This window comes from Balaenoptera ricei, chromosome 8 (genome assembly GCF_028023285.1).
Source record: "Balaenoptera ricei isolate mBalRic1 chromosome 8, mBalRic1.hap2, whole genome shotgun sequence".
Taxonomy (NCBI): Eukaryota; Metazoa; Chordata; class Mammalia; order Artiodactyla; family Balaenopteridae; genus Balaenoptera; species Balaenoptera ricei.
In genome coordinates, this window is record NC_082646.1 from 22,935,560 (window position 1) to 22,962,272 (window position 26,713).

The window sequence follows — 26,713 nt, forward strand, 5'->3', positions numbered from 1 at the left end:
TGTAGTAAGATATCTTAGCCAATTCAAAATCGTTAACATTTTTGTAATAATTTATAGTTACAGTATAAGCCCTTCCACTAATCACAATTATTCTTACGTTGCTTCTTCCAGTTGTTACTCATAAGTAGTTTTACATTATGGTAACAATATAATTGCTCTACTCCTATTTTTATTTTATTTTATTAATGTTTTGGCCATGCCGTGGGGCATGCAGGATCTTAGCTCCCCAACCAGGGATTGAACCTGCGCCGCCTGCGATGGAAGTGCAGAGTCTTAACCACTGGACTGCCAGGGAAGTCTCTCTACTCTTAGTATTTCAAATGTGCCTTTCCATTTAACCTGGGAATTTTGTTTCTCAGTTGTACTCCCTGCATATTATTCTGCCAGACAGCCGTGCCTGCTTAATCTTTTCCTCATTTTTGGATAGTTAACATTTTTCCAATTCTTTTTCTGTCATGAAGATATTAAAACTTTTTTTTTTAACCTTGTCTTGGATGCCTTAAGGATACTAGAATAGGATTTGGGGGAAATGTGCAAACATTTTTTCCCTGGTTCTTTTTCCCTACTATCCTGCCATCTCTAAAAACAACCTCCCGACGAATGCATCTCTTTCTCTTCAATCTCATTAATACTGAGATGTTAGACTTTTTAAAGTTTCCAGTTTAAGTAGGTATGATATAGTGCCTTCTGGCTGCCTTCTTTTTCCAAATGTTTAATTACCAGCAAAGTTGAACATGTTTTCAAATGTTGGTTTTTCTTATTTCTTGTGTTCTTGATGTACACTGGGGATTTAGGTATATAAATATAGCACGTGCTTCCTTCCAGTTTAATGCCACTCTCAGCTGAGAAATGAGACATTTTCTTTTGTTTTTTTAAAATTTATTTATTTATTTATTTATGGCTGTGTTGGGTCTTCGTTTCTGTGCGAGGGCTTTCTCTAGTTGTGGCAAGCGGGGGCCACTCTTCATCACGGTGCGCGGGCCTCTCACTATCGTGGCCTCTCTTGTTGCGGAGCACAGGCTCAGTAGTTGTGGCTCACGGGCCTAGTTGCTCCGCGGCATGTGGGGTCTTCCCAGACCAGGGCTCGAACCTGTGTCCCCTGCATTGGCAGGCAGATTCTCAACCACTGCGCCACCCGGGAAGCCCCGAGGCATTTTCTAATTATAGGATAACCCTACACAGAAGGGTACCTAACAAACGTAGGTAGAAGGGATTACATGGCAAATTATAAACAGAAATCTGTTTTGTAAACTTGTAGCTTCATACAGAGAATATGCTTAATCCTGCTACAGTACTCTAGAATGTGGGAATATATCTTCCATTCGGCTGCCCTTCACATCATTTGGCTGGAAAACCTGTTCACCACGGTTTCCTGTTGGGCTACAAACCTGAAATTAAACCTTTGTAACCCACTACAGCCTGCGCGGAGCGAGGCCCCAAACCTGGCGGCGGTTGGGTCCGCTGAGGCTGCGGGCGCATCCGGCGAGCACAGCGATGCCCCCTCTGGCAGTTCTCCGCCGCCCCTCGGCCGCAGGCTAGAGCGCCAAGACCCGCCCCTCGGCCGCAGGCTCTCCGCGCCCGGCTGGTCCTCGAGACCCTTCCCATTCTTTTCTCAAAGAGGGGCCACGCCCCTCAGCCCACCTCAGACCACTCTGCCTCTATCAGCCCCGCTCTCGCCACCTTTTTATGCCCCTCCCTTTCGGCCGTGCCCTACACAGCGCTTAGGTGAAGTCCTCCCCTGAGATGCGGCCACCACTGCGAGCCCACCACCTGCCACTCCTCTCCACGTCTAATTCTCCCAGACTCGGCCTGCGGAAGCTCCGCTGGAACGCCCCTGCCACTCGTGGCTACACAGTAGCCGCCCTGGGTCACCCTTTTCCCCAACTCCCAGGAGGAAGACCGTACGTTCTACACGTTTGTGGTCCACGGAAGGTGTGAGGCGAATCTTTGGAGCCCGTTTTACGACAACTTGCGACCGCGCGGTGCGGCTGACGGCAACGCCGCGCTGCTCTTGGAGAGGTCACTTCGGAGACGGCGCTGGTTTGGGGGTGTGGGGTCAGTGGCAGTATGTGGCGCGTCTGTGCGCGACAGGCCCGGAATGCAGCCCCAAGGGCAGGATTTGGGGCTCGGTGGACGGCCTTGCGGGAGGAGCCGGGAGCTCGGTGCGTGACCCCGCAGGCTGGCTCGGCTCCGGCTCGTTGCATCAGCAGGACCACAGGGTATGGCAGGGTCCGGGCAGTCTGCGGCTGGAGCCCCAGCTCATGGGCCACACCGCGGAATCGCGTCTTGCTGCAGCTTTGGGGATCTCCTAGGCGCCGCTGGTATAGCCTCCCCCCGCATCAGAAGGTGAGCCCCAGACCTGTCCTTCGCGGGACCCCGTTGTCCTTCATGGGATCCTTCCTCAGAGGCCTCAGTGATCCTCCATCCCCCTCCCAGTATACTGTGTGTCAGTGTCCCTTCTCCATTACCCAGCTTTGCTGTAACTCTTGAGCTTCCTTCTCCTGACCTATTCCATTGAAGAGCGCCAAGCCTGGGGCGGTATGTGGAACGTCTACTGAGTACATGCTGTGAGACCCACGCAGGCCTGTGGAGCAGGAAGCCTGTCCTTCTGGTGGAGAGCTTCTGGTGGCAGGAACCCCCTTTATATCCCCAGTGCCCACTGTGTGTTGGGACTCAAACTCTCTGCGTTAAATTGTAGTGAATTGAGTGAAGAGTTAAACCAGAATGAGAGTTAGGTAGCTCTTTGTAAATTTCGTATTTCTCCTTTGTCTTCTCCAGGTTCCATTGCCCTCTCTTTCCCCCACAATGCAGGCAGGCACCATAGCCCGCTGGGAGAAAAAGGAAGGGGAAAAAATCAATGAGGGTGAATTAATTGCAGAGGTAAGTTGTTTTAAAATATGGAAATGAGTTAGAAGGGACCGGCTTAGCTAAACTGAGGGGGAAAAAATCAATGAGGGTGAATTAATTGCAGAGGTAAGTTGTTTTAAAATATGGAAATGAGTTAGAAGGGACCGGCTTAGCTAAACTGAGCATTAACTTTCTGAGTGGGTAGTTATCCCTTTTGCTTAAGAAACTTAGATGTTTTTTACAACTTGATATTAGAGAAGATTGGTTAGCTAAGTTAGCAGCAGCTAGCCAAACTGATTTTTAGCTAAGATATTTTTAATAGTAATTCTTTCAAACCTGTGATAGAGGCTTTATTTTCACATGGCTGTTGAACTGTATGATTTTTTTAAATTGAAGTATAGTTGATTTACAATGTGTTAATTTCTGCTGTACAGCAAAATGATTCAGTTATACATATATATACATTTTAAAAAAAATATTCTTTTCCATTATGGTTTATCACGGGATACTGAATAAAGTTCCCTTGTTGGACCTTGTTGTTATCCATTCTATGTAATAGTTTGCATCTGCTAACCCCGAACTCCCACTCCATTCCCCTCCCGCCCCACAGCCACAAGTCTGTTCTCTATGTCTGTGAGTCCGTTTCCGTTCTGTAGATAAGTTCATTTGTGTCATATTTTGGAGTCCACATATAAGTGATATCATGTGGTATTTTTCTTTTACTTTCTGACTTACTGCACTTTGTATGATTTTAGACACAAGCTAATAAACTTCATACTGGCAGCAGAAGTCTAAGCTCCTGCTTTTGTGTTAAAAGGTTGAAACTGATAAAGCGACTGTTGGATTTGAGAGCCTGGAGGAGTGTTACATGGCAAAGATACTTGTTGCTGAAGGTACCAGAGATGTTCCAATTGGAGCAATCATCTGTATCACAGTTGAAAAGTGAGTAGTACCATGGCAATCTGTGGAACTTAGGTGCTCAAGTGGAGTATTTTAATCCAGAATTGCGAAGTTAGTTAAAGGCTTCTAAGACTACTGAATCCGCTTTATAACCCCCTTATACCTATGCATTCTTTCTCTTCCTTAGGCCTGAAGATATTGAGGCCTTTAAAAATTATACACTGGACTCTTCCGCAGCACCTACCCCACAAGCAGCCCCAGCACCAGCCCCTGCTGCCGCGGCTCCGTCACCTGCACCTCCCGCTCAGGCTCCCGGTAGCTCGTATCCTCCTCACATGCAGGTGAGGCTCAGCCTCTGGGTGTTTGCTCTAGAAGATTTATTATTCATTCATTATTTTTCATAGGTGGCTCTCACATCCTGGGAACTGGCATTAAATATGGCTAGTTTTTGTCATTTGAAAGTAAATAGAGGTTTAAACATGAAAATTGACAACTTTCATTCCTGGTGGTTATTTCCAGGTGTGTGAACTTGGCTAGTTCTTTTAACCTTTCACAGCCTCAGTGTAGCAGGTAGGATAATGTTTGGTACTTCTCATTCAAGAGCATTTTGTTAGATTTTGAGGATGATTTGTACTTACACTACTCCCTGTATAAATAGAGTTTTTAGTAGGCCCCAGGTACTGTCTGTTGAATGAAAGTTCCCAATTGGTGTTTTTCCTTGACATGTGGTATTCTATTTTCTAAGAGTTAAGTGAAATAGTCCAGTAGTATTAATAAAAGACTGAACTAAAATAAAGAATAAGTGTCAAATAGGCATATATAATAACATTGCAACAAAGCTGAAGGTGGTAAATATAGTCACTGTTGATTCTATTAACTAAATCAGTTTCTAAGAAACTAATTAGTTTATTAGATATTAAGATTATCCCATGTATATTTGTGTTTCAGATACTGCAAATGGATAAAAGCCAGCTGCACTTTTTCTAAAGGATTAAGACTACAACTTTCCTTCACTTAGTTTATTTGTAGAAATTTTTGTATAAGAATAATTTTCTCCTTTGGACATCATATTCTATTCCATGGTCTCTTTTTTATTATAAATTTATTTATTTATTTATTTTTGGCTGCATTGGGTCTTTGTTGCTGTGCAAGGGCTTTCTCTAGTTGCAGCAAGGGGGGGCTACTCTTCGTTGCGGTGTGCAGGTTTCTCATTGTGGTGGCTTCTCTTGTTGCGGGCCCTAGAGTGCGCGGGCTTCAGTAGTTGTGGCACATGGACTCAGTAGTTGTGGCTCGCGGGGGTCTAGAGCACAGATTCAGTAGTTTTGGCGCACGGGCTTAGTTGCTCCGCGGCATGTGGGATCTTTCCAGACCAGGGCTTGAACCCGTGTCCCCTGCATTGGCAGGCGGATTCTTAACCACTGCGCCACCAGGGAAGTCCTCCATGATCTTTTATTAACATTCACTCATTATAAAGTTTTGCCTGGTGGTCAGTTCACGCATTTATCTCATCCTGTTCAGCAAATTCTGTCTCACTACACAAGACAGTACATTTCTCTATAATTTATGTCTTTGGCTTTTTGTGAAAGTTTTAGGGTTCTGTCTTAATTATCCTTTAAGATACAGTATAGAGATTATTGGATCCACTAATTTTTAAGAAGTAAGTGAAGATGAGGGACTTCCCTAGTGGTCCAGTGTTTAAGACTCCACGCTCCCAATGCAGGGGGCCCGGGTTCGATCCCTGGTCAGGGAACTAAAAAGATTCTGCATGTCGTAATGAAGATCCCGCACGCGACTACGAAGGTCCCGAGTGCCGCAACTAAGACCTGGTGTAGGTAGTTAGGTAGGTAGGTAGATAGATAAGATAGATAATTCTGACCAAGAAAAACATTTTAAAAATTTTCTAATTAGAGTTCTAAGTTTTGTTTTACTCCCCCCCTCACCTTCCTGAGACATCATCAATTGAAATGATTTTTCTCTCAGCGTAATCCTGTTGTTAATTAGATTAAAAAAAACTAAAAGATAGCAAACAAAACCCATAATGAGTAAGCATCCAAATTCAGTGGACATACAAGCCATATAAATAAGAAAGCAATTTTAAATTTAGATCAGCCAATCTGATGTTTAGATTTTACTGGGGCAGAAGTGACTATTGTAAGAGCAGTTCGTTCATTTGTTCATTCATTCATTCATTCATTTTTTTGCCGCACCATGTGGCATGTGGGATCTTAGTTCCCCGACCAGGGGATCGAACCCATGCCCCCTGCATCGGGACTGCAGAATCTTAACCACTGGACCGCCAGGGAAATCCCAAACAGTTCTTAATATGAGTTTTTTTTTAATCTTGAAAAAGTATCTGGGAAGTTTGGGAGAAATTCAGTTTCCCCTGAGTGAAGAGATAGATGCCAATACAGCGCACAGTAAAATTTTAGTGGAAAGTCTGGACTAAGGTCATTCTGTGAAAATGAAAAACTGCAGCTTAATCTAAGTGTTAAGAAAGACGAAAAGATGTTCTGTGCTTAGATATTTATTGAGGAATTAATTTTAACTGTCTAGAAAGAACTCTTTCCCATCTGCACATTGTTTTTACGTTTGGAGGGTGGAAAAGTATTTCGAAGGTGGGTCAGAGTATCGCTGATACTATAAAAGCTTGAGATTTGAAAGATTCACGTGTAGGGACACTTGAGGCAGTGGGCTTTTGCTGCTGTGGGGGCATGGGAATTTGGATGGTCCCAGTCACTATCATTCCATAAAACTGTTTGCTGGCCTGAGTTCCACTGTGTCCACAGCTTCCTAGTATTACACAGTAATAAAATATGTGTTTGTTTCTACAGGTGGTTCTTCCTGCCCTCTCTCCCACCATGACCATGGGCACAGTTCAGAGATGGGAAAAAAAAGTGGGTGAGAAGCTAAGTGAAGGAGATTTATTGGCAGAGATAGAGACTGACAAGGCCACTATAGGTGAGATTTCTTCAGCTCTTAATGGTTGAGGCACTGAGTTTTCCAATGAGGGAAGAGGATTGCCGTCCTATCCTATAATGAGTGAGTGATAACATGAAAAATTTTAATTCTTGGGATTCATTTCCTGGAACAGAATATTTCATAACAAAAGTGTGCATAGTTGGATTTGTCAGTACCATACTGTAGTCTCACTGAATCAAGGATATGTCAGCTTAGGGATTATTTTTAGGCCAGAGTTTGCTTATTTATTAGCCTTATCATTGTCTAAACTGGGCAAGGGGGAAAAAAGAAGAAACAGGAGAAAATAACATCAAAGGCAGGAAAATACCAAAGAATTTCAGATGACTTTGAGGGAAGACTTGAAAGCAGGGCTTAGATTGTTTTCATAGTTTGAGAATGAGTGATGGAATGTATATATTACCTGTTCAGATACCATATCACATTTCCTTTTATTCCCTCTCTGATTTATTTTTATGCTTAGAACAAAACCCATATAGATAATCATATTTGTCATACCACGTGTAGATATTTGTAGATAAATGTATTTCCTGTCCAGTTCTCAGAGATGCAGTAGGAGATTCTGGGCATCCTCTGCAGTGGTTGTTTTCAGATTTTGTTCTTCAAACCCTGTGATTCCTTGATGGCACGTTGGGGCAAAGGAGAACTTAAGGAGCTGCACGCTACTGTTCCTTGCCCACTCCCCCATTTCCACCAGGACACCTCCTTTTTACCTTTCTGCATATTGTGCTTCCTCCCATAAGATTTTATTAGAAGAAAGGATTCTGTTTGTTAAAGAGAGAAACAAACAAAAAAACCCTGGCAAAAATAGATCTACTTTGCATTTTAACTTGAATACCAATGTTGCTGTAGAGACTAGTATTCTAGAGACTCTGGTCACTAGAGAAGTATTACCTTGGTCAAACTCTTTAAACTCTGTTGTGGCCTTGGATGTCTTTTCTTTTTATATATGTCTTGTATTGGATATTAATTCTCAACTGGGATATGGAAGGATTCATCAAAGATGTGTTTGTCAGGGAGAGGCACAACGCCACAGAAAGCCAAGATCTGGAAGGCAAAAGTTGTCCTCTCCAATGGGTTCTTTTAGTTTTACTTTTTGGAACTCTTCATATTTGAGTTCCTTGTAAGAAAAGCACTAGCTGGGAATTCCCTGGCGGTCCAGTGGTTAGGACTCCATGCTTTCACTCCCGAGGGTCTGAGTTCAATCCCTAGTGGGGGAACTAAGATCCCGCAAGCCGTGTGGCCAAAAAAAGAAAAGAAAAGCAGTAGCTGAAGAAAGTTGTCAACACCACAGAATCTGTAGTTATGCTGTATTTCTTCATAATGAAATAGTTAATGTAATACCAAGTGTGACCTCTTCAAAAAGTTCCAAAGATGCTTTTAGGGGTGTAATCCCATGTCACTATCAACTATAGTAGCTCTTTTAATTTAACCATGTGGTTCTGATCTTTAGCAGTACAACCGATGCCATCTTGGAGTCTTGTGGGGCTGCAAGGGGCTGCCCCTGGGGATGTTTTAAAGAAAACGTGCAGAACTAACCACTGTGTAATCTCTTGTAGTTTTATTTAACAGATATTTATTTAGTATTTACTTTGTGCCAGGTACTGTTTCTAAGTACTTGGAAAATATTCACTTAATTTTTGTAATATCCCCGTGAGGTAGGTGCTATTGTCATCGCCATTGTGTAGGTAAAGAAGCTGAGACACAGAGAGGTTAAATAGCTTGCAAAAGGTTATATAGCTACTTTGAAGAAGAACCTTTTACTTAAAACTGTGCTTTGAGTTTGCTAGGATAGTGGAGTCCTTTAAGTTCCATAATGGTTTTTTCTTTCTATTTAAGGTTTTGAAGCACAGGAAGAAGGTTACCTAGCAAAAATCCTGATCCCTGAAGGTACAAGAGATGTCCCTCTAGGAACCCCACTCTGTATCATTGTAGAAAAAGAGGCAGATATACCAGCATTTGCTGACTATTGGCCAACTGAAGTAACTGATTTAAAACCACCAGCACCACCACCTACCCCATCCCCGGTAGGTATGCTTCTAGAATTGAGGGAACACTTAAACCTTATTCATCTCTAAATTAAGGGATTAAAGTAGATGATATTCTAGGTTCCTTCCAGCTCTAAGATTCTATGAATAAGGAGGGAGATAGTTAACATTTGCGGAGACCTACACAGCGTGTGGCACTGCACCATTCACATAATGGTCAATAGTTTGATTCGTATAGCTTTTTTTTTTCCTAGTGTCTTGAGTCCTGCTGAGAACAAAGCTGAGGTGACATGTTCTTTTTCTGCTTTAGGTGTAGATATATATAAATATATATGGAAGGTAATGCTTTGTCACCCATTTTCTGTAGAATTTGTAGTTTTTATCATTGTCAATCCTCTTGGTATTAACATATAGTAGGTCAAGCTTATATTTGTAATACATTGGAACCTTCATGTAAACAGCTTATTTTGCATAGAATTTAGTCTGTCTCTATGCACTGTATACTATATACCTATAACATGAGCTTGTATGAATTCCAGGCATCAGTAACACTATAATGAAGCTTCTGCAGGTGTAGAATCATGTGAGGTTAGACTAGGTACACAGTTCTGTCAGAGAAAACTTGATTTCTGACTGCCATACATTTATGGGGAGCTGGCAAGTAGTTGTAGTGGTTTATTTTTTAATGTGTTTCAACATGGAACCTTCCAGAATAATTTATTATTTTGGAATTAGGTTAAGTAAAAACAAAAGCCATGTAGGTGATATAAGAGAATGAGAATAAAGAAGGGACAAGAGATTAAAGTGAAGAAAGGCTGTAAGGATGTTGTATACTGGTCCCCAAAATTAAATTCCATGCCTGTCTTTGTTAATCATGGAGTTAGAGAATTTGACTTTGTTCTGTCTTTGACATAAAATTATGTTATTCTATTCGTATTGCTGTATTATGTTGGTTAAGCAGGAAAAATGTGCATTTGATATTTGGAAAAAAGAAAGTTATTTAATTAAAATAGGTTTGACTTAATAAACTATAAACTCTTAAATCTTTCAGACCAATCTTTGCGGTGGTGAATTAACAATCTGTAACTTTTTTCAAAAGGCAGCCCCTGTTCCTCCAACTCCCCAACCTGTAGCCCCTGCACCTTCAGCCACCCGCCCAGCTACTCCTGCTGGACCAAAGGGAAGGTTGTTTGTTAGCCCTCTTGCAAAGAAGTTGGCAACAGAGAAAGGGATTGACCTTACACAAGTAAAAGGTAATTCTGTTTCTATGGAGTGGGGTTTTACTAAAATTTAGTTGAGTTTCTTCCTTAGGACCAGAGAGTACAACTATATATAGTCGTCTTATCTGCGATAGTCGGGGGAAGGATGAGGGAGGGAAATATCTCCTTTGGTGCCACCACAGAGTAGGAAAATTTACTGTGCTTTGTTTAGTCTGTCTAAGATCTACCTATATAATTTAGATAGCTTTTTTTCCTTCTCTGTTAACGGGAACTGCTTAATTGTTGGTGAAAGTATGATGTGTTTGTTCAGCAGAGTTGGGTTATGGTACTTGATTATATAATAAGAAATCTGTATTAGTGCTAGGCTGATTGAATGTAGCAATACACAAAACAAAACATGAAGTTGGGGTGATTTGAAGTGACTTAAAATAATAAAATTCATATAAAACTGAACTAACGCCCCTTGAGGGCAAAGGAAAATGTCTTACCTATCTTTTCCTCCCCAGAGAGACAGTGTAGCTTAGTGATAAGAGCATGGGGTCTTGAATCAGACCATCTAGGGTTTAATCCTGGCTTTATCATTTTCTGTGTAATATGTCTTTTGCTGAATTACTTAATCCATCTGTTTTTCCATCTGTAAAACTAGATAATAGTTTACATTAAAACAAGTGAAGTGCTTAGAACAGTATCTAGAATGTAATAAGTACTCAATACATATTAGTTTTGTTCACATTATTACTATTATTGTCTGGCATTTAAATGTTTTAAGCTAAAATTTAATGTAAGGTAATTAATATACTTTGGAAAAGGGGGGAAATTACTATTCCTGGAACATGGTTTGATAGCTAATACTATGTGCTAGTCTTTTAATTACCAGATTTAATTTGCATAACATTTATTGAAGTAAGAATTATCATTTCCCATTTTTTTATTGTCCAGCTGTGGGCACTCATCGGTGGTTATCATCTGTCTGCAATCTGTTGTTTTTATGGTTAGAAAGCAAGCCAATCCCCAAAGACACAAGAATAGAATGTTATCGCTGTTTTACTTCAGAGGATTCTTGTAATATTGGAAGACCCTTTTTTCACCCTAATGTTATTTCACTAGTGTATTGCCATTCTTTATGTACATGTGATTAGAATCAGGGACAGCGATTTAAATTGGAATACATTTTAAGGGGAGGAGGGACTAGGTTAATAATTATATCTGAAGAATTTAGACAAGTAAACAAGGACCATGTATTATTTAGCAATACTGACTGCCTTAGGAGAGATTTAAGTGGAAAAATCTCAATATTCTTATCTTGCAGTTAGAGTTAAGTGATTCATTTATTTAGACAAATATTCATTGAGTATTGTCTATGTATCCAACACTTGTTCATAAGACAGACAAGATTTCAGTTTCAGATGCTCATATTACCAACAATAAAGAATTAAATGGGCAGGGAGTTATAGCATAGTAGTTAAGAGTACTGGCTTTGGAGCTGGAATGCTTGGATTTAAAACCCAGCTCTGTCGAACACTAGGTGTGTTACCTTTTGTGTCTCAGTTTCTTCATTTGTATATGAAAATAATATCTTATAGCTTGTTGGGATTAAATAAGTTAATAAGCAGTGCCTGGACATAGAAAGCATATGTAGGTATTAGCTATGATGATAATAACTTATTAAATAAGATGATTTGAATGCTAAGAAAGAAGTAAACCAAGTGATATACTAGTGAGTAACAGGGTGAATATATGTGTAGTCATGACTGCTTTTGGAGTCTCCAGGGTGGTTGGAGAAGGTCTTTTTGATGAGGTGACATCTGATCTGACCTGAAAGATGAGTCAGCTATGAGCCAGCCACGTGAAGAACTGGAGGAAAAGCATTTTGGGCAAAGACCAGCTTGAAGTGGAAAGAGCTTGGCATGCTTGAGGAACAGAAAGGAGGCCAGTGTTAATGGAGCATAGTGAGCAAAGGGTCTAGTGGTAGGAGATGAGGCCAGAAAGAGACCCAGGGGTGAGAACATAAAGGACTTTACAGCTCATGATAGAATTTGAATTTTATTTAAAGTACAGTAGGAAGCCATTGAAAGATTAAAATGAGGAAGTGGCATAAAATGATTTATATTTTTAGAAGATGATTTTGGCTGCTCTGTGCAAATGAATTAAATGAAAGCCAAGGCACCTGTTAAGATGCTGTTGCTGGAGCTGATGATGGGGGCTTACACAAGGGTGGTGAGAGTAGAAATGAACAGAAATGGACAGCTTCAACATACACTTCTGCCATAGAATCAATAGAACTTAGTCAAGGATTGGATATGGGGACTCGACAACAGCAACTTCAGAAGAAATGTGCAGTGGACGCTGGTCTGGACAGGTTGAAAAATGAAAAGTGGATGAAGAAGTGGAGATAACACTGTGGACAACTTATTCAAGAACATTGGCTGTGAAGGAAGGCATAGAAATAGAAATGTAGCTTTTGGGAGCGTATGGGCTCAAGAGAGAGCTTTTGAAAATGAGTGATAGTAGAACAGGTCTAGTGTAGAGTTTCTCAGCTGTGGCACTGTGGACATTTTTGACCAGGTAATTCTTTGTTGGCAGGGTAGCAGCTGGTGTCCTGTGCATTGTAGCATGTTTAGCAACATCCTTGGCTTTTACCTGCTACATGGTAGTAGCATACCCCACTTGGGACAACCAAAAATATTTTCAAACATTGCCAGATGCCCCCTTGGGGGCAAAATTGCCCTGGTTGAGAACCAGTGGTCTAATAGAAAGGGATAAATTGATGATGTAGAAAAGGAGAAAGAGCAGAATAATTTGGCAAGGTACAAAGTTTTTGAGAATGTAAGAGGGCATGGGATTGGTTTGGGGTAGGAATTAGGACAGTTTGTCTACTTTTATAGGAGAGAAGAGAATATGGGGTAGGTTTATAGGTTTGGTGGTAGCAGATGAGGAGAGTACCTCTCTGGGCTGCTATTTGATCAGTAACATATAAAGGGAGGGGGTGGTTCCCTGGTGGTCTGGTGGTTAGGATTCGGCGCTTTCACTGCTGTGGCCCGGGTTCAATCCTGGCTGGGGAACTGAGATCCCGCACATGGCCAAAAAAAAAAAAAAAAAGTATAAGGTGAGGGGATCTGCTGGAGAGTTAGTGTGGGGAGGTCTGAGGTTAGAGAGATTGTGAAATAGTGTTCTCAGAGACAGGGAAAGTGAATTCAAGGGAAACAATTGATTTCTGGGTAGTTTTGTGTGTCTGTTTTAGGTTTGTGCCTCTGAATTTATAGTACAGTCATTCAGCTAGGTGTGTACTTTTTTCCCCCGGCAATATTAAGCTACTCTGGTGCTGGCACTGAGAAGGCATATGTTTTAGAGTTTGACCAGGGAGTGATTATAACAGTGATCCATAGAGTGTCGGCTGGGTAAGGAGGACGTGAAGACAGGAGGCTGACAACATGATGAGAGCAGAGGAATTACTGGAATGGAAGAAATTTTGCATTAGGGGAAGTGAGTGGTCTGAAATAAGTGAGCTGAGAGGATCAGTGGTTGGTGTTTTATGACACCACCTTTGACACTTAATGTAATTTTTTTTCCACACCAGCAATCAATTCTCTACACCACGTGGGTATCCAACAATTCAAGCCTATTCTGACACTAACTCTCCAGAGTTAACATCAGACTCCACAGGTTTTTGTTTTTGTTTTTTTTTTAATTATTTATTTTTGGCTGCGTTGGGTCTTCGTTGCTGCGCGTGGGCTTTCTCTAGTTGTGGCGAGCGGGGGTTACTCTTCGTTGCGGTGCTCAGGCTTCTCATTGCGGTGGCTTCTCTTGTTGCGGAGCACGGGCTCTAGGCACGTGGGCTCAGTAGTTGTGGCTCGTGGGCTCTAGAGCGCAGGCTCAGTAGTTGTGGCGCACGGGCTTAGTTGCTCTGCGGCATGTGGGATCTTCCCGGACCAGGGCTTGAACCCGTGTCCCCTGCACTGGCAGGCGGATTCTTAAGCACTGCGCCGCCAGGGAAGTTCCGAGACGCCACAGGTTTAAAGGCTCAGTCCCACAAGTCTGCCCCCACTTGAGATGCCAGTCCTGAGGATCACCCATACTTCTGACGCACTGGCTGTAAACCAGGAATTCCCAAGACCCCCTCCTCGGGTTTGATAATTCACTAGAATGACGCTCAGAACTCAGGAAAGCACATTATTTACTATTGCCTGTTTATTATAAAGGATACAACTCAGAACAGTCCAATAGAAGAGATGCATAAGACAAAGTATGGGGAGTGGGGGTTGGCGCTGAGCCTCCGTGCCTCTCTGGGAGCACCACCGCCCTTGGCGCATTAATGTGTTCACCAACCCGGAAGCTCTCCGAATCTTGTTGTTCAAGAGTTTTATTTTTATAGGGGTCAATTATTATTTTTATAGGCATCGTTGATTGTATCATCGGCCATTGGTTATTGAACTCAATCTCCAGTCCCCACCCCTACCCCTTTCCCCCAGGAACAGATTGCTTACCAAATTTGACCAAAATGTAATCATTTGGGGAGAAACTGTTCTGAAAGCCTAAACCCTGATGTTCAGAGTTTGATTTGTCTCAGAGCTACCCATATTATGGTTTATATTTCTTTGATGCAGAGCATTTTCTCATCACTGTCCCATTTTATCCTCACAGCATTCCCATGAGTAGGGGCTGGTATGATAATCTGTCCTACAGATGAGACTAAAGACCAGATGAGATTAAGTGACTACAGTCATCTGTCTAGTTTATGTTTGACAACAACCCTATGTTTTTCACTCCTAGTCTAGTGTTCTTCCCTTTATACCATATTGCTTTATGATGGTCTGTTGTGCCTTCTTAGGGAGAGAGACAAAAGAATTTCAAAGATTTCAGCTAACTCCTAATAGTCAGGAAATTCTTATAGGTGGATGAAGCTTAGTACAAGGCAGGTGGTACTGCAGTTTCCTCATCTTGAGGGGCTGCAGTGTCCAGATCAGCATTGATTGTAAGGGGAGGTTTTGGTTTCTGTCTTTTATAAGGAAGGGAATCTAATAGGCGTACTGCTGCCTCTGTTCTAGAGCTCCTGGTGAGGATAAACACAATCCTAGCCTACTCAGTTTTCATAATGAAGGAAAGGAGTTGGGACGAACCGCACACAACGAGAATCCTTTTAAAAGTCTGCCTTGGGGGAAGATGAATCAATTTGACCAAATATTTTCTAGAAGTGGGCCAGTGTAAAAGGTATTTTTAATAACTAAATTCTGAATCTCCTTAGAATTAAGGTTCAGGATTATCTACTTAGGTGTAATGTTAAACCTAAGAGGTTGTGCATGGGAGGAGGAAAGAAATTGAATGAAAGTAAAATTAAGCCTGTTGAGGGAACTTTGAAGATCTTTCTTCATGTGTAACTTGGCACCTTTTTCCTTCATAATCTCTAACACAAGCCAGTATAGCGCCTTGGCTACTGTGAGAAAGCTGTGAATAATGGAGACCACATATAGAATGAATGGTTCTAAAGATGAGATCATTGCATTTGAGAGTTATTCATGCTATTTCAGGGTAAAAACAATTGACTTGCCTGATTTGTCCAAAATAATTGTTATCATATCTGTCAACTCTGTAGCAAGGGAATTCTTTATGAGCATATGAATGTAGAACCCAAATGAGATCTATTCCAGGGTTTCAGAAAGGGTGTTTTGGAGCTAAAGGAGAGGAGGGCAACAAAAGGTGGTATTTTTAGGGAAAAGTTTAAGGGGCATGATTAAGGCAGTGGCCCCTTTCGAGGGTCTTTGGTAGAGAACCTCTAGGAACTTGCACTTCAGGATCACAGTGCTGATCTCCTTGAGGAATTAGCGGTACGCTCTCATGTGTGTGGTATTTCTGTGTCTCCTCCAGGGACGGGACCAGACGGCAGAATCATCAAGAAGGACGTCGACTCCTTTGTGCCTACTAAAGCTGCTCCTGTGAGTTATATTTTGCTTCTTAAATTTTGGTTGCAGTTTGTCCCTGCAGAGTGCTTTGTGCAGCCTGTTAGACCCTTGCATACATTATTTATGAGTGAAGTAGCTTAATCAGAACTGTGTTTTCTTTTGTCTAATTTCACTGGCTAGCAATATGTACATATGAATGTGCTGTTATTCATACACAAAAGCAAAGATGATATACTACATTGAAATCCACTCCAAGTTGTTTTTGGTTTTTTTTGAGTAGTGATACTAAATTTTTCCTAACTTGTCATCTTATTCAGGCCCTATTTTTTAAAGCATGCTTGCAAGTTGGTTGGCTAGCGTTTGAGTTTTATGTGGTTAGTTAGTCCACAGGGGGATTAAATCCACATAGCCAACTCCGTTTGATCAGTAAAGGCACTAAAATAATCAACTATAAGTAAGGAAAATGATTTAGTTATTTAGATGTTTTGCTTTAAAATAAAAGATTTGTCATTGTTTTTTAAAAAATAAATTTATTTATTTATCTATTTTTGGTTGTGTTGGGTCTTTGTTGCTGCGCGCAGGCTTTCTCTAGTTGTTGTGAGCAGGGGCTACTCTTCGTTGCGGTGCACGAGCTTCTCTTGCTGTGGCTTCTCTTGTTGCAGACCATGGGCTCTAGGGCATGCGGGCTCAGTAGTTGTGGCTCGTGGGCTCAGTAGTTGTGGCTCACGGGCTCTAGAGCGCAGGCTCAGTAGTTGTGGTGCACGGGCTTAGTTGCTCCACGGCATGTGGGATCTTCCCAGACCAGGGCTCGAACCCGTGTCCCCTGCACTGACAGGTCCCCTTAACCACTGTGCCACCAGGGAAGCCCCTGTCATTGTTTTTTCTTAACACTATTCAGGAAAATACATTACTTTCTTTGTATTTATCTCTTAATCTTTTCAATTTAGGAATGCTTTGATTGCTTTTCTTGAAGAAAGTTTTGTGAAAACAAAATTATTTTGATATAAACTAGTCATAGAAAAATGACATTTAAAACATGATTATCCGATTCTAAGTATGAAAATTAGAAACAAAACTCTTAAACAAGCACAGTCCAAATTGGAGTCCCTTTTGCTCCCTTGGGGTAGAAATAGCTGTTTTTCTATAAACCGTTTAATTTTCACTTTGCCACCTGTAAAAGAGTCACTAACAGTTGTTCACAGTTGCTTATGCTAAGACTAAGAACTTTTTTACCTCCTTCTAGACTCCAGCAGCTGCTGTGTCTCCCCCGAGTCCGGGAGTGGCGCCGGTTCCTACAGGTGTCTTCACAGATATCCCAATCAGCAACATTCGCCGAGTAAGAGTACTACCATAACTTTTCGCCCCAAAGCTGTTGGGGGCATCTTTACTCTGATTGTTTAGTTGCATCCATAGTTTGAAACCCTAAGAAGAGACTTTTTTAAAATTGGGAACCTTAGGTGATTCATTTAATAGGTGTTTGGTTTGGCCAATAGAATTCTTGGGATACACAAACACTGTGTTCTGATTAAGTACTGTTGGAAGGGGCTAAGTGTGGTGCAGTCCTCCATCTTCCAGTTCTAATAATGCTTGAGGTAAGCATTACCAGGGAGCAGGGTAAAGGGGCAAACAGAGCCCTGAATGAGCTGAGGTCTCATTTCAACTCAAGATAATTGATTTTTGAATCTCTTTGATTTCAGGTTATTGCACAGCGGTTAATGCAATCTAAGCAAACCATACCTCATTATTACCTTTCTGTTGATGTAAATATGGGAGAAGTTTTGTTGGTACGGAAGGAACTTAATAAGGTAAAAGGTCTGGAAATTCCACCTTTATAAATTCTAAAAATCTTGTTTTCCCTCACTGAATATTTACATTTTGCCCATATATTGTATTTTGTTACAAATGCCAATTGGTAATGGAAAAATGGATGTCATCTTAATTTTAACTTACAGAGAATATCCTGGAGAATTTTCATTTTCTAACCCTTGATTAAAGCTTATGATTAAAGTCGACTTTGCCATGGATCCATTTTAGCCTAACATAGTCACTATGATCCTATGAGACTACTGGAGTCTCTTCTGGTAGATAAGAAACAGTGTGTTTACTTTGTGTTTATAGTTAAGTACCAAGCACCTACTTAGTGTTTAGTTACTTAGTAACTTATGGGATGCAGCTAAAGCAGTGCTTAGCAGGAAACGTACAGGTGTAATGGTCTACATTAAAATAGATGAAAAAAAACAACTTTTGGTTTCTTTTCATCTTTTCCACTTTAGGACATCTGTATATCCACCCCCTCCCACCTTCTCAAGATTATATAGTTTCAGTCTTTGAGAAGAGAATTTAAGAAACTACAATGGTTTCTTGTCTTTGCAGATGTTAGAAGGGAGAAGCAAAATTTCTGTCAATGACTTCATTATAAAAGCTTCAGCTTTGTCATGTTTAAAAGTTCCTGAAGCAAATTCTTCTTGGCTGGACACAGTTATAAGACAGTAAGTATAACACTTCTGGGGAAGGTATATATATAATCTCCATCAGCAGTTTTTTGTGTGCTGTCTCATGTATAACTTGGAGTATTAGGGAGTAAGGAGAAGCAGAATATAGAGGGGGAGATGACTTCCACAGGCAAGACAATTTGAAAACAACCTAAAGCTATTTCTGAGATCATGAATTTAGTTAGTAAAGACTACAGGTTCTTTGTATGAGTTCAGGAAAGGGAGATAAGTGTACAGATATGTATAATTAAGTTGATAATGACTCTCACAAAGCAGGATTGAAATGGTTTTGTTCACCAATGAGTTCTGCTAAACTTTAGTGGGGGCAAAATTGAAAACAAAACCAAAAAAACAGTATTTGTTAATATTATGGTAGCATGTGACTGGCATGGTGCTCTTGGTGTCTTTCACATGTTGTCTCATTTAATCCTCATGACCACGTTATGAGTTAGGTGGTTTTACACACATTTTCTAGATGAAGGAACTGAGGCTCAGTAAGTCGAGTTACTCCCTGGGTTAATATGTTAGTAAAGTAGCAGAACTGTGGTTGGAACCAGGATTCTGACTCAGCCTAGGTTTTTTCTACTATGTAGATGCTTTTATATTATTAATTTATTTTTTTTACAATAATAGTATGTACATTAGAATATTAATTCATGGCTTACAGTGACCTGCTCAACCTTTAATCTGAGGTCCACTCCCAAGAGGCAAACACAGCCTTTAAACTGTTATTTCTTTTGGTATTTACTTTCCTATTTCTAAACAACATTTTTCTGTTGCCTTTCATAAATTTTTCATTTCATTTACTTTATCAACTGACTTCCTATTAAAGAAGGTTAAGATTTAGCTTTGTTCTACCCTCTCTACAAACACACACACACACACCCATCATCCTACCAAATTGATTGTAGCACAAATTTTGGACAAATCAGTATTCAGTGTTAATATCTTTATGACTATGAAAAATTGTTTATGACTAAGGAAGTATAGTATACCATGAATACCAACCTGATTTTAATGATTGCCTAAGATGGGCTAATTTTTAAATTACTCATCATGAAATCTTTCTGAAACTCCCCAAGAGAACTCTAAACGTGTTTCACAAGACTGAAAAGTGGTTTACTGATTCTAATTTTTTCCTTGGTCACCCCACTCTTAGAGAACATCTGAGGGTCTTACTATTTTTCAGAGACTGTATTAGCTTTCTAGAGCTGCCATGACAAATTACCACAAAATTTGTGGCTTAACAAAAATTTATTCTTTCCTAGTTCTGAAGGTCAGAAGTGTGAAATCAAGGTGTCGGCAGGACTGTGCTCCCTCCACAGGCTCTTGGGTGGACTCTTGCTTGCTTTCTCCAGTTCTGGAGGCTCCAGGCATACCTTGGCTTATGGCTGCACAGCTCCAACTTCACATGGCCTTCATGTGTCCATGTCTTCTCTCTGTCTCTTACAAGGACACTTGGCATTGGATTTAGGGCCCACCCAGATAATCTAGGGTGATCTCATCTCAAGAGCCTAATTACATCTGCAAAGACCTTTTTACTAAATAAGGTCACATTAATAGATTCTGAGATTAAGACATAGACATATCTTTTAGAGCACGGTTATGAACATTTGAGGACAATTCTTTGTGTGGACATATGTTTTCATTTCTCTTGGGTAGACTCCTTGGAGTGGAATTGCTGGGTCATAGGGTAAATTTATGTTTAATCTTTTAGGACTATCTGAAGGAAACACTACTTAGATGAAAGGATGGACATGGCAGGGCAAGTTCTATGAATTATTTATTAATCCTTACCAAATGCCCTTCAATTTGTTCATACAGCTATTCAACAGATATTTATTGAACATATACTGTTTGCTGGATTTAGTGGTGAACAAGATAGGAAACACCATCCCTACTCTCTTAGGAGGAAGATTATTGAACAAATAATATTGTAATAACAGGATAATTTAATTAAGAAAGCAGTGTTTGCTGTGTGATACCTTGGCCAGAGCCCAGCTACGGTAGTTGCTAAGCGTCACACACTGTATTATTAGAGCAGGTCCCTGTGTTTGCAAGTGACAAAAGCCTGCTGCCTCTGGTCAGCTTGGGCACACTGCGGGGTATGGTCCCCATAATCTCCAAAGAGCTGGAGTTCTTCCTTCATGTGAAGTTTTAACTTTTTCTTTTTTTTTTTAATTGAATTATAGTTGATTTACAATATTATATTAGTTTTAGGTGTATGGCATAGTGATTCAGTATTTTTGCAGATTATACTCCATTATAATTTATTATAAGATAATGGCTATAATTCCCTGTGCTATACAATATATCTTTGTTGATTATCTATTTTATACATGGCAGTTTGTATCTGTTAATGCCGTACCCCTAATTTGTCACTCCCCCCTTCCCTCTATCCTTTGGTAACCACTAGTTTGTTTTCTGTATCTGTGAGTTTGTTTCTGTTTTGCATGTGCATCCATTTGTATTATTTTTTACATTCCGCATATAAGATACACAGTATTTGTCTTTCTTTGATTTATTTCACTAAGCATAATATTCTCTAGGTCTGTCCACATGGCTGCAGATGGCAGAATTTCATTCTTTTTTATGGCTGAGTAATATTCATGTGTGTGTGGGGGCACTTGGGTTGCTTCCATGTCTTTTTTTTTTTTTTTGGCCACGCATGTAGGATCTTCCCCAACCAGGGATCCACCCCGAGCCCCCTGCAGTGGAAGCTCGGAGTCTTAACCACTGGACTCCTAGGGAAGTCCCTTCTTCCATGTCTTTAAATTAGTATGTTCGTTTTTTCCGGATATATTCCCAGGATTGGAATTGCTGGATCATATAGTAGTTCTATTTTTAGTTTTCTAAGGAACTTCCATACTCTTTTTCCACAGTGGTTGCACCAATTTGTTGATACGTTCTCACCAACAGTATACAAGGGTTCCCTTTTCTCCATATCCTCACCAACATTTGTTAACTTTTTCTTTCTTGCAGATCACTTTAGCAGGGGCCCTTACACAGACAACCCCTAAGGAGACTCTGATACAATTCAGGGGTTTGGGAACTTGGTTGTGGAGGGGGAAAGTCATTCTTTTCTACTAACCTTTAACTGAAATTTAGCATTTCCTCCCATTATAAATATAAAGAACAAATCAAAGAGGTATTAATAGTACTTGTGCTGATGACCAAATAAAAATCAAGTTATTTTCATATCACATTGTAGTTATTGCGGATATCTTAAAATATATTTTTTTCTTATCACTACTTCAAAAGTATAGCCATAATTAGACCTGCTGCAAGATTATTGAGTTAATACAGAAGCGCATATATCACAATTTTGTTTTTTGAATAGTTTGATAACTGAATTTCAATATAGTTTGTTTTGGGGGAAGTTTTTCTGGTAATTTGAGTATTTTGTTTTCTGTGTTTAAAAAATATATTCTGAGAAGGGACCCAAATGCAAATGCGCCCCATGGCGTAGAAAGGATTAGGAATCCTACTTTTATGTTTTGGGACAACACCACCACCCTACCACATGAGTACTTCTCTTTCTCCCACCATGCAGTCCTTACCCTTCACTCTTCCGTGCGTCTGCTCAAGCTCTGCTTGCAGACTCAGCTCCAGCCAATCCATTTCATTTCAAAATCTAAGGAGTTCTTTTTAATTCTCACTGGATGCTGAACCTTTTTTTCCCCACCTGTACCCAGGGTGTTAGTCAAGGCAGATGAGGGGTAGTTAGCGAGTACGTGTGAAACCAACCTACTGACACATCTCTCATTCATTTTTTAAAAGTGCAGGTCTAAGAGAGGCCACAGCAAAATTTAAAAACCAGGAAAGAGCTCTCCCTGGCTGAAAAGTAGCACAAACTGAAGTAAATACCACTATTCTAGGGTAACCTAAAACAAACTCTTAATTAAACATTGTTGATGATTATTGAGGTTTACTTTTCTTTTTCTTTTTAAATAGAAATCACGTTGTTGATATCAGTGTTGCAGTCAGTACCCCTGCAGGACTCATCACACCTATTGTATTTAATGCACACATAAAAGGACTGGAAACCATTGCTAATGATGTTGTTTCTTTAGCAACCAAAGCACGAGAGGGTAAACTACAGCCACATGAGTTCCAGGTAAGGTATTAATTATTTATCTTCTGAATGTTATGATATTATTTTAATGAATTATGTTATCTTAAAATTTGGCATTATGTTTCTATTGCATCTTCCACCTTTTGATTCTGCCTTGTGTTCTCACTGACACAAGGTCTTGAAAATAAAGAATTGAGTAACCTATCAAAAGCTGAAAATAACCCATTTTCAAGTAGTGTGCAAAAGCCACACAACTGACTTTTGTTCATATTGCTATAGTTGTATGTTTTCAGTAAAGTGTATTCCATTCATTCCTTTTTTCCTTTCAGCTTTATTTATGTATAATTAGCAAATAGGAATTGTAATATTTAAGGTGCACAACTTGATGTTTTGATATATCTATACACTGTGAAGTGATCATGACAAGCTAATTAACATATCCATCACCTCATATATTTACCATTTTCCTTTTTTTTTTCATGGTAGTTGAATCCTTTTTCTAAATTCATTTTATTGAAGTATAGTTGATTTACAGTGTTAATTTCTACTGTACAGCAGAGTGATTCAGTTATACATGTATATATATTCTTTTTCATATTCTTTTCCATTATGGTTTATCACAGGATATTGAATATAGTTCCCTGTGCCATACAGTAGGACCTTGTTGTTTATCCATTCTATATATAATAGTTTGCATCTACTAATCCCAAACTCCCAATCCATCCCTCCCCCACCCTCTCTCCCCGCTTGACAACCACAAGTCTGTTCTCCCTGTCTGTGAGTCTTGTTTATGTTTCGTATAGAAGTTCATTTGTGTCATAATTTAGATTCCGCATATAAGTGATATCATATGGTATTTGTCTTTCTCTAACTTACTTCACTTGGTATGATAATCTCTAGGTCCAATCCATGTTGCTGAGAGTCCTTAAAGTAAAATATTATCTTAAGGTCTTTTCACAAAACATTTGTCATTTTTTTCTAATTTATGCTGACAAGCAGTTACCATGATCTGTTTTTAATCTTTTTTTCTTTAGGGTGGCACTTTTACGATCTCAAATTTAGGAATGTTTGGAATTAAGAACTTTTCTGCTATTATTAACCCACCTCAAGCATGTATTTTGGCAATTGGTGCTTCAGAGGATAGACTGGTTCCAGCAGATAATGAAAAAGGGTAAGTGCCAAAATGGAGAGGGAGTTGTAAACTCACTTTCATTACAATATACCTGTTTTTGAGTCTCAGTTTTTATAATTATTGGCATGGCATATTGGAGCTTCAGGCAACAACTCTTCTTATTTTACTGTTTGAGATGGGAAGTCTTGTTAACTCTAGGTCAGGGGTCAGCATACTTTTTTCTTAGAGAGCCAGTTAGTAAATTATTTTATGCTTTCTGGGTCGTACGGTGGCTATTGCAAATACTCTGCCATTGTGGTGTAAAAGCAGGCATAGGCAATACATAAATGTATTCCAGTAAACCTGTGGGATTTGGTCTGAGGGCTGTTGTTTGCGGACCTGTATCCTCTAGATGGCTGTTTGGTCTGTTTCTTCAAACTGTTAATTTGAGCTAGAGGTGTACAGCCCATGAAGAATAGGTGGAAAATAATGTTACCTGGTTGGGATTATAAGTTAGGTGTTGGCATTTGGGCTGGTTACTAGCTAAAATCTAGTGATTGCTTTCAGAAATCCTAATAATGTTTTTATCTTTTTCTAGATTTGATGTGGCTAGCATGATGTCTGTTACACTCAGTTGTGATCATCGGGTTGTGGATGGAGCAGTTGGAGCCCAGTGGCTTGCTGAGTTTAGAAAGTACCTTGAAAAACCTATCACCATGTTGTTATAGTTAACCCAAGAATTTCTAGACTTTCCCAGGTCACACTGGTTCATTCTTACCAAGATACAAACACGTTATTAAACGGTGGTTCTCTTTTTATTTTAAGGTTAACCAGTTACTTTTGAGTCTGTCCAGATAAGTTATTTGTAATGGGCATTACTGAATTTTTTAAAATGCCAATTACATCCAGATATTGTGCACATTTAATCAATACCAAATTTTAAGCTGTGTACTCCTAGTCAAGGGGCATGTGGCTTAGCCCTTTGGTGATAAGGACTTCCACTGGGAAATGTAGAGGTAGAATTGTGGTTCCCTATTGAGACAGGCACATAAAAGTAACCTTGATGAGATCTTGAGGTTTTGAAATTTAATTACCTCAAATGTTTTGTTTAGATTTGAGAAAAAGAGAAGAAGTCGGGAAAATTAGTTCTCTTGGAGAAAGGGTTTGAATTGAAGCTTGATTTTGGAACATAAACCTAATTTAAAATTTTCTGTTACGTAATCTCGGTTTATCATGGATGGGAAGCATAGAGAACTTCAAGGAAAATAAGTGAAATTTTAAAAGTCAACATTTTCTTGGAACTGTTCAACCAGCTGTTCTTTGTTTATTTTTCTATGAATTCAGAAATGGTTGTTTTCCCCTCTTGAGATGAAGATATAAATATGAGCCAGCTACTTGGTATAAGTGAGAATTTGTGTGGGTATCTATTTAAACAATTTAAATGTGTCATTCTGAGAGCAGAATTCTATAATTACCTCCAAATAAAAGAATATGCTTATAGAATTTAGCAGAGTGAAGTTGTGAAAGTAGAATTTTTCCTCCAAAATTAACTGGTGGTTACTTGCAAATGAACTTAATTACCAGGATTTATTACTTAAATAACTTTGAAACACTATATCAAGTAACTGTGGAATTAAGTGTGCATATGTAAACTATGTTTCCTAGTGAGATATGTGCCAAAGTCCATTTGTCACCAGGTTCTGTCTGAAAAGAAGAGGGGAGAGATACTCTGGTGAACAGTTTGGAGTGATAAAAGATGATGACCAAAACGAAGTGGTTAGTTCTACTTGGATAAAGTGAAAAAATGTTAAATGTGTACAAGAAAAGCGTTCTGTGTTTTTCCACCCCAGTGTTGTCTCGTGTAAAATAAGAAAGCCCTAAAATCCTATCGGAGAGAAAAAAATTATTTAGGTTGTTTGCTACCTTATCAGCCTAAATATTTTTTTCCCATTTTGTTACGATTTGCCTTTCTTTGGGGGGGGTGGATGGTGGTGATATTCAGGATAATAAAAATGAATTAGAAACATCACAATTCTAGACTTTCTATTGAATTGATGTGTTTTAATAAATATTTGGAATTGTAATATATGGAGCTGTTCCCTGAAATTTAGGTCTTTCAATGTTGAATCTATTTCTAAATGTTCATTATTTCATGGTGCACAAGTGACACTCCATATATTCCAGAAATATTTTCCTTGCTGTATTATTATGAAAACAATTCAATACATTAATCTGATTTTTCAGTAATTAGTAATTTTAGCTTGAACTGAAGATTATGCAGAAGGAACAAACTTATGACAAGGGACCATCACCAGTATGAGCCATATCTGGTTCAAATACATGAAACTTCAAAGATAACTCATTCTTTGCTAATGTTTATGGCTCTATTGTTCCCTTGAGAGAAAAATAAAAAGTTGCATTCTAGTAAAAATTGTTCTTGAGTTAAAAATTAATCTGAGCTATAATCTAAATCTGGATTCAGTCTATTTTTCTTACCAGAACTGAACGAACAAAAGTTAGAAATAGTGCTTTGGTTCAAATTAGATTGTTTAAAAATGAAACTATATGTTTTCAATGTGTCTGGTCTAATATTTTTGATCTGTGGGTAATTATTTTTCACATTAGATTATTTAAGACCAGGAACAGCTGTGTACATGGTAAGCTCTTAATACAGATATATTTTGAGTTTACAGAATTGGTAAAATAAGGACTGAGTTTAGGAGCATATAATCTAATGCTTTAGGCTCAAGGAGCTCTCTTGTTGGGGGGGTGGCACATAGCAAGATGGAAGTGTGGTCTGGCTCTGTTAGGTACTTTACTCCATTCCTGAGGTTTGTGAGTGAAGTTAAAATATCCCAAGGCATGGTCTACAAGAGGAGTTGACCAGTGCGAGAGATAATAGGAATGTGCTGTAAGGAATACTCATCACCCAGTAATGCGTGAACTCTGGAATACATGGGAAAATAATCACTGCTGATTACTGACCTCTAACGCCAAGTTTATAGAAAAATCTGGTACCTAAATCAAGGCTAATTCATGTCCATCTCAAAGTTTTCAGTTTTGAAGAAGAAAAATCTTGGTAAGATTCAAATTTAAACTACTCCACAGTTCATTATTAGTTAATGCTCTTCCTGGACAAAGTTTTGCTTTTTGTAGGGAGGGGGAGGTGGAGATGTTAGAATATAAGTGAAAGTATTTTGGAAAATA

General features: G+C 39.5%; 1 protein-coding gene across 2 annotated transcripts; it reads left to right on the plus strand.

The window, feature by feature from the left end:
* Window positions 1-2,008: 2,008 nt before the first annotated feature.
* Window positions 2,009-25,590, plus strand: DLAT (dihydrolipoamide S-acetyltransferase). 2 transcript variants are annotated; one of them, XM_059930440.1, is made up of 14 exons: window positions 2,009-2,346; window positions 2,779-2,880; window positions 3,665-3,789; window positions 3,935-4,088; window positions 6,579-6,705; window positions 8,563-8,750; window positions 9,811-9,964; window positions 15,794-15,861; window positions 17,072-17,164; window positions 17,526-17,633; window positions 18,202-18,317; window positions 22,275-22,437; window positions 23,430-23,566; window positions 24,105-25,590. In XM_059930440.1, the coding sequence occupies exons 1-14, from the start codon at window positions 2,068-2,070 to the stop codon at window positions 24,232-24,234; spliced, it is 1,944 nt and encodes a 647-aa protein (XP_059786423.1). In that variant the 5' UTR covers window positions 2,009-2,067; the 3' UTR covers window positions 24,235-25,590. The 2 variants fall into 2 exon arrangements, with proteins under 2 accessions (XP_059786423.1, XP_059786424.1); XM_059930441.1 differs by lacking the exons at window positions 2,009-2,346; window positions 2,779-2,880 and adding an exon at window positions 2,940-2,973.
* Window positions 25,591-26,713: the final 1,123 nt, after the last annotated feature.

Excerpts from the sequence above, each read along its gene's own strand:
- DLAT (XM_059930440.1), top strand. The coding sequence starts at position 2,068 with ATGTGGCGCGTCTGTGCGCGACAGGCCCGGAATGCAGCCCCAAGGGCA. Across the intron at positions 2,881-3,664 it reads AGGGTGAATTAATTGCAGAG|GTTGAAACTGATAAAGCGAC; the intron begins GTAAGTTGTTTT and ends TTGTGTTAAAAG. Across the intron at positions 15,862-17,071 it reads TGCCTACTAAAGCTGCTCCT|ACTCCAGCAGCTGCTGTGTC; the intron begins GTGAGTTATATT and ends ACCTCCTTCTAG.